The 12,837-nt window shown below is 33.3% G+C and overlaps 1 protein-coding gene across 1 annotated transcript in view; it reads right to left on the bottom strand.

The window, feature by feature from the left end:
- Positions 1-633: 633 nt before the first annotated feature.
- MRPS9 (mitochondrial ribosomal protein S9) overlaps positions 634-12,837 on the bottom strand; it is an 83,266-nt gene continuing 71,062 nt past the window's right edge. The window contains exons 6-11 of the mRNA XM_077134918.1: positions 12,227-12,312; positions 10,736-10,811; positions 8,167-8,335; positions 7,133-7,241; positions 2,849-3,018; positions 634-908 (exon numbers count right to left, since the gene is read on the bottom strand). Of these exons, the coding sequence (XP_076991033.1) occupies positions 817-908; positions 2,849-3,018; positions 7,133-7,241; positions 8,167-8,335; positions 10,736-10,811; positions 12,227-12,312 (702 nt within the window). The 3' untranslated portion in view covers positions 634-816. The remainder of the gene's footprint in view (positions 909-2,848; positions 3,019-7,132; positions 7,242-8,166; positions 8,336-10,735; positions 10,812-12,226; positions 12,313-12,837) is intronic.

Genomic DNA, 12,837 nt, shown 5'->3' with positions numbered 1-12,837 from the left:
TTTTATAGAACTGTAAGAACAGGAAACTTGTAACTTAATAAATTCCCTTTTAAAAGCTGTTCTGTTTCTGGTATATTGCATTCTGGCAGCTTAACAAACTAAAACAGGATGCATACATACACATTTCAGAACTTAATCAAGATTTATTAAAAACATACTTATGAAGAAATCATTAGTGTCTGACTCAAGGTAAAGGGAAATTGAGAATTGGGACATTTTTACTTCATTAAAACAACTGCATTGAAGTTAAAATGCAAAAGTTTCTCAGTTTAAGGAATCTTAGGAATCCTCCAGAAAACTTCTCAATTTAACCCTTAGTGACACTCAATCTCATTTCATTCTGCTGAACAAGCAAATGCACATCTCAATTTTGAAAAATAGGCTGTAACAATTGGTATAAGGGTGAAGAAACAGCATCAGGAGAAGTGAGTTCTAGTCTAGTTCTGCAATTAAATTCACAACATGACTCTGGTAAGTCGCTAATCTTGGGGGTTGAGTCTTTTGGTCTGCAAAAAAGAGGTAACTTACCTAGATTATGTTCAATATTCCTTTCAGGTCTAATATAAAAGATTCTTTGTATACTGCTTCTCAAAACTATTTTATGTAAAAGCTTAAAAAAATAAAGCAGCAGAATACAACTAACAATATTTTTTTAAATTTTTTAAGGTAACCTTTATAAAGTAGCATTTACAAATAAATCATCTCAAAACTCAAAAGAAATTCTGATAGTATTCCTCTTGCATTGGCCAGAAAATATTTATTACATGTCTGTCACATGCCAGGTACTTATATATAGCTTTTCCTGTGGAAAAACACTCAGCGCTTCTTCCAGGTAAACTTTCTGCGGGCTCCCTCTTGGCCTGGCTTCTTCCGTTCTCTGACACGGGGATCAGCAGTAAGTAGTCCAGCTGAAGCACAACAAGAGAAACATTTATGAACCATGGAAAATGCACAATGCCTAGCAGGAAAGAAGGTGAACCACATGAATTTATAGGTACTCTTGACAGAGATACTCTGGTTGAGGAAAGTAACCAGACATACAATAATTTACCAGCCTGGTATGAATTTTATGGCAGCAGATTATTTTTACTCTTTAAGATATTTTTCCAATTTCTGAGGCAAACCCTAGCTGCATTATTTAAAAGTCTGCTTTTCTTATTCTTCGAAAACTATTACTCCTTTTTGGTTTTTAAACTTGGTCAACTCACTGCAATAGAACAAATCCTGCATACCAGCTACAGAGGCGAATTTTAATAGAGACAAAAGGTAGAGCAAGAAAACTTAACAATGTATGATGAAATATGAGGACGTTTATAAATGCCACATATTAATAGGATACATGGCTATACTACACACACGTAAAATAATATGATCACTTGTCAAACATATTTGAGAAAAGAAAGTTTATTGCTCTACTTCATGTGATAATATTCTTTGACATCTTGTTTAAGAATCTGTAAAATGAAGTTCAGAGTTGTATTCTCAGCAAAAGCAGTTCATCCTAGAAGAAAAAGGTCAGTTTAAACTGGAAACTTCCATTCTCTGAGTCATCAGGAACAATTAGGATTTCTAAGCAACTGATGAGCTATTCTTAGCACATGACCCAAATGAAAGAGCCTCAGCACTGGTTAGAGTCATAGTATATCAGTAAAGACCACAGATTCCAAGGAATATCAATGAGGAGAAAACCCTTAAATGTTTGTTATAAGTACGTAACTAGACCATAGTTTTTCATTATCCTTTTTACTCTTCTGATACTAGCAGTTATTCTCATTGTATAAAAACTTAGGTATTTTATTATAGAGCTTTAGATGGACATACCAAAGGAAAGCTTGAAATGATTATATAACCTTAGGCTCACTGCACTTGTACTCATAGAGCATGGAACCGAATAACAACACTTTGGACAAAATGCAGACAAGAGCTGTCTAAATTCTGGTTAAAGTATATAAGAAATAATGCTTTCTTACATATACACAGTAACTCAAACTAGCAAAACTGTTAAATCCTATCAATTTACTTTAATGACTAATCTGAATCATATATAATGACAAACTGTTTATATGCAAATGGATTTTTAAGAGGTTTAACTAGGTTAAACAATAGGCAGCACTTATTTACACCACAGTATTAGAACCCCAGAGGTTAGAGCTGGGAGGGACTACAAGGGTCATATAATCCATGCCCCTTATTTAAGAGGAAATGCAGACCCAGAGGTGCTAAGTGGTTAACAGCATCTCAAGTAATTTTTTCCCTTCATAAACAGTGCAAGCTAGGACCTCCTCCTTGACTTATAAATTTTAAGTCATTACACAAAATAGATTGCATATTCTTTTTCACACTGTGCAGGGAGTCTTATATTCACAACCAGGTAATAAGATCACAGGTGACAGAGTGGAGTAAAATAAAATAAAATTCAAAGTCATATCATAAAAATGGAAAAAATGAAAACCTCCAATAATTTTGGAAAGAAATACCTTAAAAGGCTTTAACATTAAATCAAATAAATATTACAAATTTCTAGGTAAAAACAATTTATCTGTTAAACACAATTTGAGCTAACACTTGTTAAACTGGACAAAACCAACTTAAGGCAAAATCAACTTTCCCAAACTATGGCGCTGAACATTTTAGCAGGGCCCTCTCTACTCCCCTTTCTTTTTTTTTCTAATTCAAGATCACTCTACAGAAATCAAAACTGAAAATTAGTGTTATTGTTCTCTGAAAAGAAAAGCCAGCAAACTGAAATATGAACTATGAAGTATTTTCTCACTAATTTCAGGTAACTTGTACAAGAATTAGATAAACCCTGGCAGACAATAAGGGATAGTCAGGCTTAGACTCATACCTTGTCTCATCCACTCAACCTCTTCCTCAGTGACAAAACCGCATAAGGCTTTTGCGGTCGCCAAGCGTATGGCTCCAGCCTGTGCTGATCTCCCGCCCCCGGAGACTGAGCAATTCACATCATGTTTTCCGAGCCGGTCAAGGAAGTGAAAAGGGAACATCAACTGTTCTCTAAAGCACATCACAAGTAAATATAGTTCAGTTTACCGTAAAGATACATGACTTTATAAACTTCATAAAATTTGGAATACTTACAAAAACCAAATTATGGAGGTCAGTGTTATTTTCACGTCTTGATCAATCCACTACACAAAATATAGAAACACTGTAATTTCTGATATTTAGAATGCTTCGCTGAGAGTCTTCAGGTTTATTCCTCCTTTTCTTGGGTAGAGCAATTCACACTTACTGTTTGTGATCCCATTTGCTTCATGAAAATAACCTTGAAAATAACCCTACTGTAGGGAAGTCTTACATTTTGGGAGCTCTGTTAATAAATGGAATCTCATCTTCTTGGTTCCAGTGATCAGATAAATAATATCAAGCCTCCACAAGCAGTTAGCAAATGCCACTTGAATTCACTAAATCAAGTATACTATAACATATTTGCACAGTTTATAATGCTCATCTCAATGTGGTAACTTTTTTTTTGTATGCTGTATGGGGGGGGTCACATTTCACTCTTATTCCGTGTGAATAGCCTATTATTGTAGCAGATATGGTTACTTTATTTATTTCTTTGGCATGGGCAGGCTCTGGGAATCGAACCCGGGTCTCCGGCATGGCAGGTGAGAATTCTGCCACTGAGCCACTGTTGCCTGCCCAAAATGGTCACTTTTTAAAGTCACTAAAATTACATCCAACTTTTTCCCCACTGAAATACATACTGCTTTTTACACATCTCTAAGTTTCAGGGTTCTCTTACATTTCTAATGCCAAGTGACACACCCCACAACCCAAGTCAAGCTTGCTTCACTGAATGGTGGGTGAGAGCCTGCATGGTTCTGGTAAGCACGACAAGGTTAGATAAGGAAACAGGTAAAACATGGCCCTGGGCCTTCTCTAGCTTATTGAGCACTTATGTGCCAGGTACAAAGCTCAGAGTCACCTTTGTCATGTACTTTGCACTGCTATTTTGCCTTAATATCTCTGTTGAATTTTTATTTACAAGTCAATTTTTATTGCATTGCTTGCTTTATCTGACACTGCAGCTTTCTAGGCCCCCAACTAAAGCTTATTTAACACAGTTAAGCTGGAAGACAGATAAGGACAGGGCATTCAAGCATTGCTCTTTGTGCTATACAGCAAAATAATCACACGCATATCGGACAGAAGACCTTCAAAGGGTGCAGCAAATTGGAATTTGTAATAATGCTATATAGGGATAAAACAACTCCCATGTAACAACAAGCAGTGGTATGAAATGGCATAAATTATACTGTTCTTCTGAACAAATGCTTCAAAGTAACGAAGTACAAAACAGCAATAGTTATTTTAAAAGCTACTATTATAAGTAGTAGCCATATTATCATAATAACTAAAGGAAATTTAGAAACTTAGAATCTAATTGCATTGTTTCATTTTTCCAGCAAGGAAGTAGAGTCAACAAGGACTCCTTCCGATTGTCACCTGGACACATCATCACAAGGGATCTATGCACTGTCCAATACACAGTTCAGTAGGTTAGTCGCACAATTGAAGTTACTAAACAGCCATTTGTTCAGGAGCTTAAAAACTTATCTTTCTTAATTTCTAAAACTTTAAGATTCTCTAACAAGTGTTTATATAAATAAACTTGGGCTAAAAAAAAAAAAAAGAATTTTACAATTTAGTCACTAAATATGTATCAAAATAATGGAGCCAGTGTGGCCAAGGTAAGAACCATGGAGAAGAGCCCAGACAGTTGGGAAACTGGTGAAGCCTTGTGGTATAATACTAAATTTATAAATGGATGAAAATATTTCCAAAGGTTAACAAAAACAGACACTGAACAGCTATCAATTTTAATTAACCTGGAAAGCAAGCTAGTTGACACAAGAAATTACTACATGGCATGAAAATATTTCACAATTCATTTTTTCTACTCCCAGGAATTCAACATGAAATCCTGGGTTAAAAGCACCAAATTAATTTTCCTCCTTGTTATATGAATCAAAATTAATTTTGAAAAAATAAAATAAAATAAACAAATGGCTTCCTAATTTATATCTTCTCTGAATTCTACTCCTACAGCATGCAATTAAATATATAATTACATACCCTCTTTTATTCTTCCCTAATTGCTTAAAATGCTTATGTCTCCTCCATTACATAGCGCTGTGCAAGGAATCTATTTTTTTTTTGTACAGATGATCAATTAACAGTTGGTCTACTGGTTGACAGACAGAGCGAAGGCCTTTCTAAATCAGAAAGGTTATAAAATCCTGTACCCCATGGGACCAGACAGATAGCAAGCAATGTTTAGTGAATATCAGTGAAAGAATAAAAAATTTCCATTGACTCTGGGAAGTAACATAGTTAGCATTCCCAAGATTTGTTTGCTGTTTGTGTAAAAGCAGCTTAAGAAAGGACTCCACGAAGATAAGTAAGCTGTTCAACTGACTGAGACAACCTAGAGAGCTAGTTCAATTCCTTTCTACCAATTACGGAAATGACTTTTAAACAACTTGCCTAAGGTCACACAGTTAAGAAACAACTAGAAGCAAGATCACTTGGTCAATGGTAACCAGTCAATGCTAACTCCACTGTTGAATTTGTAAGCTCCTGAGCTGCTCCTACAAGGGCAAAGGCCAATCCATAGCTAGCACGGCTACCTCAAAACCCTACAGCTACTTAAATTTGATGAAATCGTTTGGGTGCCTATTCCCACCAAGACCAGCCTTAGATTTCTCAACCCGATAAGAATCACATATTAAATAGCTGTGATATCTTCACAAGGCCCAGAACAAAGTCAGGCACATAGAAGGTCTTTAGTAAATATTTGGAGAATTCAAATAAAACTAAGGATATAATTTAATTGGGAGATTTTGTCATAACTGAGACTCACTATTAAATCATCAGGAGTTATATCTGAAAAATAAACTAGCAGACAAGTAATTGGTCAAGTACCATTCCTCAATGCAGTTCCCAACGCTGAATTTATGAGGCCCCATGGCAAAGGCAACAGGAAACATTTTTAAAAATCTGCAAAGCCACAAAAGAAATAAGAGCTTCCTCAATCACTTCCTGTAAGGATAACAGAATTACTTTAACTTATATTAAACGGAGTTAGTTGGCTACTTCTTGACACATTTTCTACAACTTTATTCTTCAGTTCTGCTCAGAAGCTTATGCTACATTAGAAGGGTCCTCTTTTCCTTACATAAACATTGAGATCAGAAGAGTTTTAGTCTCTTTACTTTAAATACCACAACATTTTAGGAAATTAGAGAAGGATTTGTAAAGAAAGAACTAATCAGACAGAGAATCTCTGCTATTTGTAGATAATGATAGTAACTACTGAAAAAAATATTAACTGTTTCAGGAAGAAGCCTTTATGCAGCAACTCACAAAGAGATCTAAGATGATTATATTTAGAGGATTAGGAGAACTGTAATATCGATTCATGATTAACATCTATTTCCTCACAAGATACAAAGTTTAAAAATAAGTTAGCATTAATCAACTAAGCAAAGTCTGATGATTTATTATTTTAACCCAGAAATGGCAGAGTTCTTTCCTTGCTCTCTCTCTCTCTATATATATGTATAAGGAATTTCCTCTGAAAAGGGAAAACTCCAAAGTGATAAAGCAGACTTTTTTTAGTATTTATGATCAACAATAACACCAAGCAAACAAAAACCTCAAGAAATCTACTTGTACTTTCTTTACTTAGTGACTGAAATAAATGGTAAGTGCCGAGGTTGGCTCTGTTTGTTGCTGTTACCCTGCCAAACTAAGGTATAAGAAGGTGGAAATCTACTTTGTGCTTACATTTTGGCACTCTGCATTTCAACATAAGATATGTCTAAGAATACTCAGGTTCCAGTAGGAGTTGATGAAAAGGGAAAGAAAAGGCAATTAATGAGAATTTCTAGAATTCTTTCTTAAAAATCTGGAAAACTGTATAAAAAATAGTGTCACCTTCCCTCAAGCTAGTTTGATAAACTGCATTGGTAAAGAGAAATAAACATTCTGACAAATATAATGAGAAAATCACAAGAATTCTTAATTGGCAATAATATATTATTAAGTATACTTTCTTTAAAAATAAAAACAAAAAGCAAAATCCAAAACAAGAACTAACCTGTCCTGTGTCACTGGGAAGTAAAGCAAATAATCAATTCCATTTACTTTTATTTTCCCACTTCCATGTTCATAAACAATTGCTTCTGCTTTTGCACTTTTTCTTCTACCTTTAAAAAAACAAAATTCCTAGTTAATAAAAATGTTAAAGATTGATCTTTGAGACAGGCTAATTTTTTTTTCCAGAATAAGACCCAAACAATAAGGTTCTGTAACTGTTACAAGTCAAACAAAAACAAAACAAGTAAACTACACCATAATAGATGTAATAAAGCCTATTATGGTGCAATTTTATTCTTCAGTTCCATTTTAAAGACATATAAAGGGTGATTTTAAGCTAGTTTTAACAACCAACAAAGCAATTTATACTTATTTACATTGTTTTTTAAAAAATTCACATAGAATCCTTCTTCTGTAATCTAATAATATAATTTAAAAATATGAAGAGTACAATAACATAATTGTAGAAATGAAAGGAATCCTCAGGAAAGGTCGCATTTCTGCGAAAACATTAGGTATGAATGACAAAGAAACGATGTTACATTTTCTAAGGGTTGCAGCTATATCATTAAATAGGTCAATTCTTAAAAGTTATACCATATCAAATGTCTTTGTATTTGTGTAAGGAGAATATGAGTTGATGACCTGAAAAGTTTACACATTATAGTTTTAGCATCTGACATACAGATTCATGGATTTTCATGCTATAGAAGAAATCTTTATTAAAATATTTTATTAGTCTATCAGCTGAAAACATGAAAACAAAGAGACCTAATATATATGTGTGAAACTGTGAAAATAAAATGTGTTAATATGATTATATAGGCACATATCCACACTTTTTCCTGGGACATTATAAGGTTCAGTTTAAAAACTCTTGAATAAAATCTTAAATATTAGGAAATCCAAGGTAGCCGCAGCAAAAATAAATGTAAACAAACAATCAAATGAATACCAGAGAGAAACAGCAAATAAAAATAATTGTAGTTTCTCAATCTTCACGAAATTTATTTTCTCTCCATGGAATGTCATTACCTTCACTTGTGCTGAAGGCCATTCCTTGCTCGTCATACTGCAAAGGTTCAATCAGATGTTTTTTTGATTGAATAGTTACACTTCTGCGAAACCTCTGCACAAATTCTTCTTCAGCAATACCACACTGCAATGTCAATAACCTTTCTAGCAGCTGAATGAACTTCGTATACTGCAGACAATAAAAATTCATTAGAAGATGCAAGTGTAATTGCATTTGCTAAATTTTTTCTATTTTTATATACTTGATCTTTCCAATGTTGCTTTCCTTGATGAATTTTGACAGGATGACACTTCTGCATCTTCATGCTGCTTTTAAACAGCATGCAGATGCAACACTTTCCCTGTGTATTTTTAATACTAAACCTTTTCTTTTGAGAAACAAAGGAGCTTACCATTCAGAGAAATACCAATTTCTTCGCATTATGATTATATGAAATTGAGATTTAAGTTCATTCTTGAAAAATATTTAGATGATCTTAAAGTATAATTCCCACTCTTTTATTTGAACTGTATCAAGAGAATTTTTAGAAGTAATTTCCAGTAAGTTATGTATATAAAATAGTTTGATTTTGAGAAAATGAACTCTTAAATTATATTTCATAATACATTTGGCAAATATATCTTTGGCTGTTCAAGCTGTGTTACTTTAATGTTTATGATTTCCTTTAAAACCGAACAATCAAGCTATTTAAAAATTCAAGAGATACTTGACTTAAAGGGCAACCTCTTGAAATAAATTATCCTTGCTACTCTGAACATTTTTTTTAATAGTTCTTGAACATGTGATTAGAAAGTAAACAACTTGGTATTAACCCCTTAAAATTAGAAGCCAGAATAATCATTTTAAAGTGTTTATGCAAAAGGAAACAACCAATACTTGAGATCCCTCGTTAATATGAATTGTGAAACTCAGTTTTTTATAATGTTATTTATATTTTTGCCAACCCTAAAAATCAGACTTCTTTGTCACCTCTGCCTTTGTAGTGAAAAAGCTGACATTAATTTGAAATATATGAAAATCTGATGAGTGAGATTAAAAGAATTGCTTCAAATACAATTCCTTTTGATGTTACAATGAAAGAAAAGACAATTTTCCAAGGGTGAGAAAGCTACCTATGGTACCTGGCCTGTTACAGCTCCATTCTTCCTTGCCAGCTGCAGGCTTGTCTCCTTTATCTTAGCTCCTCTCTCAATTCCATCTCCTGCTCTTGGCTACCCCTTGGGCCTACAAAGGATTAATTTAGGTATCACCCAGCCTTGCTTAAGAACTTGGCGTAAGGGTTCAGAAGTCATCCACCACTCCTATTCCCCATTTTGTTACCAGTTATAAGCCTCAATATTTTTTTCTGATCATATATTCATATGATATTTTTTCATATATTTTTGTTTTATTTTCATAATCGTACACCTGTATTGAGGTCCTTGGGATTCTTCCAAAGTTAAAAAAACAAAAAAATCCCTGTATCAAAAAAAATCAAAGCAACTAAAAAACAGGAGAAAGAATGAAATTAAATTATACTTTTATTGAAGAAGCAAACTCAGAAACTAACTTTAGTTAGTTCTAAGTGCAGCTACACTGACTTGGGAGTTAGCATGTTAGAAATTAACTCTGGATCTACCATTAACCAAATGTCTGATACCTTGACTAAGTAAACTGCGACTTTTCCAAATCATTAATTTCTTCAGTATGTTAAATAAGAAAAAAAGAAACCTAAGTACAAAACTTAAAGTCTACATTGTGGCAAGGTAAAACAATGTTAGCTAACAGGCATGGAAAAAAAAAGCTTTCTTGGAACAATTATGAAATTGTATCTATAGTCAAATCATCTAGAAGGTAATCTAAATTTAGTATATAAAAATATCTAAAACATCATATTTCCTCTGATAATGTTAGGATGGATATATTACAACATTTTACAGAGTAAGAATCCAATAAAGAATCCAATAAAGACTTAAAGCACAAACTTTTATTTAGAGGGTATAAAATTCACCTGAGGAACTTATGAAAATATAGATTTTTGGGTGTCAGAGATTCTGAGTTAGGTCTTGGTGAGGCTTAGAAACTGCATTTTGTAACCAACAACTCAAGTGATCCAGATACAGGTGGTGTGCAGATCCCAAGAGAAAAAAGAGTGACCTTCCAGATACTGCACACAAGGGAGGCCAGGAAGCAGCAAACTGCATGACGGTAACCCATGTGTTTCATCCCTTTTCTACTTAACCTTTAATAGCTCCTTACAACTATCATTAGCTTGTAAAAATAACTGAACGCTTTACTGAAGGCAATGAAAAAAGACATCTGCCACACACCCCTAAAACAACTGGCAGAAGACCCAAGGGCATTTATAAAAAGAGTATCTAGAGAATACTAGGCATGTCATTTTCCTGACCTCAGATAAGGTCCTCCCATGGCAGAAAGCACTGATAAATGTGTTAAAAAAGGAAAAAAATTTAAGGTATTCTAAGGAACACCTGCCTCTGAGGAATATTACTATTAGGATCCTAAATACACCAATTGTCTGTATTCTTATGGCATGAGTCCCTTAAATTAAAAAGATTAATTACTCACATCTTGATCTGACAGTTTTTCCACTAACATTTCTTCTAGTTCCTCCTTAATCAGCCATCTGCTGCCAATCAGGTCTCTGTTAAAATATCACATATATTCTCTTTTTAATTAACTATGCAATTATAGTGTTATCACAAAAGATCCCACATGACTCAGAAACACATTTTTATATCATATATATAAGTAGTACCATTTCATCCAAGTAACCCATTTTTGAGAAATAGTATTCCATTTCCTTAATCTACTTTAGAAAAGATAACCAGTCTAGCAAATGTTTTGTCTGAAGAGTTAAACAGGACATTGTAAAACTCCTTTGATATTAGAATTCACCAGGTTTCTTAAAAATTAAAAATGTGCCTTTTTTTTCATAATTTACTTTAAAGAAGATGGTATGAATACAAAGTTAACTTGTCAGTGAGCTAAAGTAGTAATAAAACTCCAAACAAAGGGCTAGGAGCAGTATTTACAATTTAAATGAGGTATGCTCAAAGATTTGTGTCTTTCGCACAAGAAGAAATACATGAATTACAAGGTTGAAATTTAAAACTGTATGCTCAGGATGATAAGCGTAATCTATCACTGTTTGCCAAATAGAAGCTCAAACCATAAAACACTCCCAAAAAATTAAAGCATGCAAATGTTAAGCAAATGTGCAGCCATATAGACAAAAATTCCGAGGAAATCACATTCAAATATAGTAATTAAATACCATTTAATGTATTAATCTGGAACGAAGTAATGCAAAAATAATAACTTCAGTATTTGCTTCCTCCCACACAAAAACTACCTATTTTTATTAATTAAAAAAAATTTTTTTAAAAAATACCAACAAGGGCGGGCCGCGGTGGCTCAGCGGGCAAGAGTGCTTGCCTGCCGTGCCGGAGGACCCCGGTTCGATTCCCGGCCCCAGCCCATGTAAAAAAAAACAAGCAAACAAACAAAATATAATAAAACAAGAAAATGTTTCCCTTTCTTCCTCCCTTCCTTCCTTCTCTGTCTTTCCTTCCTTTCCTCCCTCTCTCTTTAAAAAAAAAAAAAAAAAAAAATACCAAAAAACACCAAACAAACAGAAACATTCTTAATTTTTGATCATTCCGTTCTACATATATAATCAGTAATTCACAATATCATCACCTAGTTGCACATTCATCATGATCATTTCTTGGAACATTTGCATCTATTCATAAAAAGAAATAAAAAGAAAACAGAAAAAAATTCATACATACTATACCCCTTACCTCTCCCTTTCATTGATCACTAGCATTTCAATCTAAATTTATTTTAACATTTGTCCCCACTATTATTTATTTTTATTCCATATGTTTTACTCATCTGTTGATAAGACTACCTATTATTTTGAACCCTAAATTTAATTAATGCTGAAATATGAAACAAATTTAAGGCTTCAGGTGTGCTTAAAAAATACCAATGACAAATAACAGGCTTTTAGTTCTAATTTTACATATATTTTAATACAAGAAAATAACTTACTTGGTTTCAGCTTTTTTCAAAAATAGTCCTTTGGCTTGCAATTGATTTTGATGTTTTTCTACATCTAGTAGCTTTCCATATGCTTCCTATGGCAAATAAAATGTATATGCTAAAATAAGAGAGACTGTACATTATTACTTATAATATACTTCATATTTTCCTTGTGGGTATCCCTCATCCCTCAAGTCACCTACTCAAATCATCTAAGCTGCAGATCATCTAAGCTTCAATGAGGTTAGTAAAAAACAAAAACAAAAAAACCCACAAAATACTAGTTTTCCTGAGTGTTCCACAACAGGCCTGAAAATTTTCCTTAATTTAAGCAATACACACTTTGTACCCAGAGATTTAGCTAGTAAAAGCATGTATGGTGTTTACAGCTTACCCATTTACCTAATATTTAATATTGGCATATATTTAAGTTATTACCATATAATTTGCATCTTAAAAATAGTTTTCTATTATATTTTTCATTATTCCATTTCTTTTTATTAATTTACTTTCTAACATTCTTCGAATGTATGTTACCTGTTATGCATTTGCAATGCAAGTAGGGGAAAGTCTAAAGTATTGTTAGAATGTATAAAAGCAATAAACCAGTAACAAGGATT

Source organism: Tamandua tetradactyla, chromosome 17 (assembly GCF_023851605.1).
Source record: "Tamandua tetradactyla isolate mTamTet1 chromosome 17, mTamTet1.pri, whole genome shotgun sequence".
NCBI lineage: Eukaryota > Metazoa > Chordata > Mammalia > Pilosa > Myrmecophagidae > Tamandua > Tamandua tetradactyla.
Note: the sequence above shows the minus strand (reverse complement) of the source record. Positions and strands in the feature narration are given on the sequence as shown.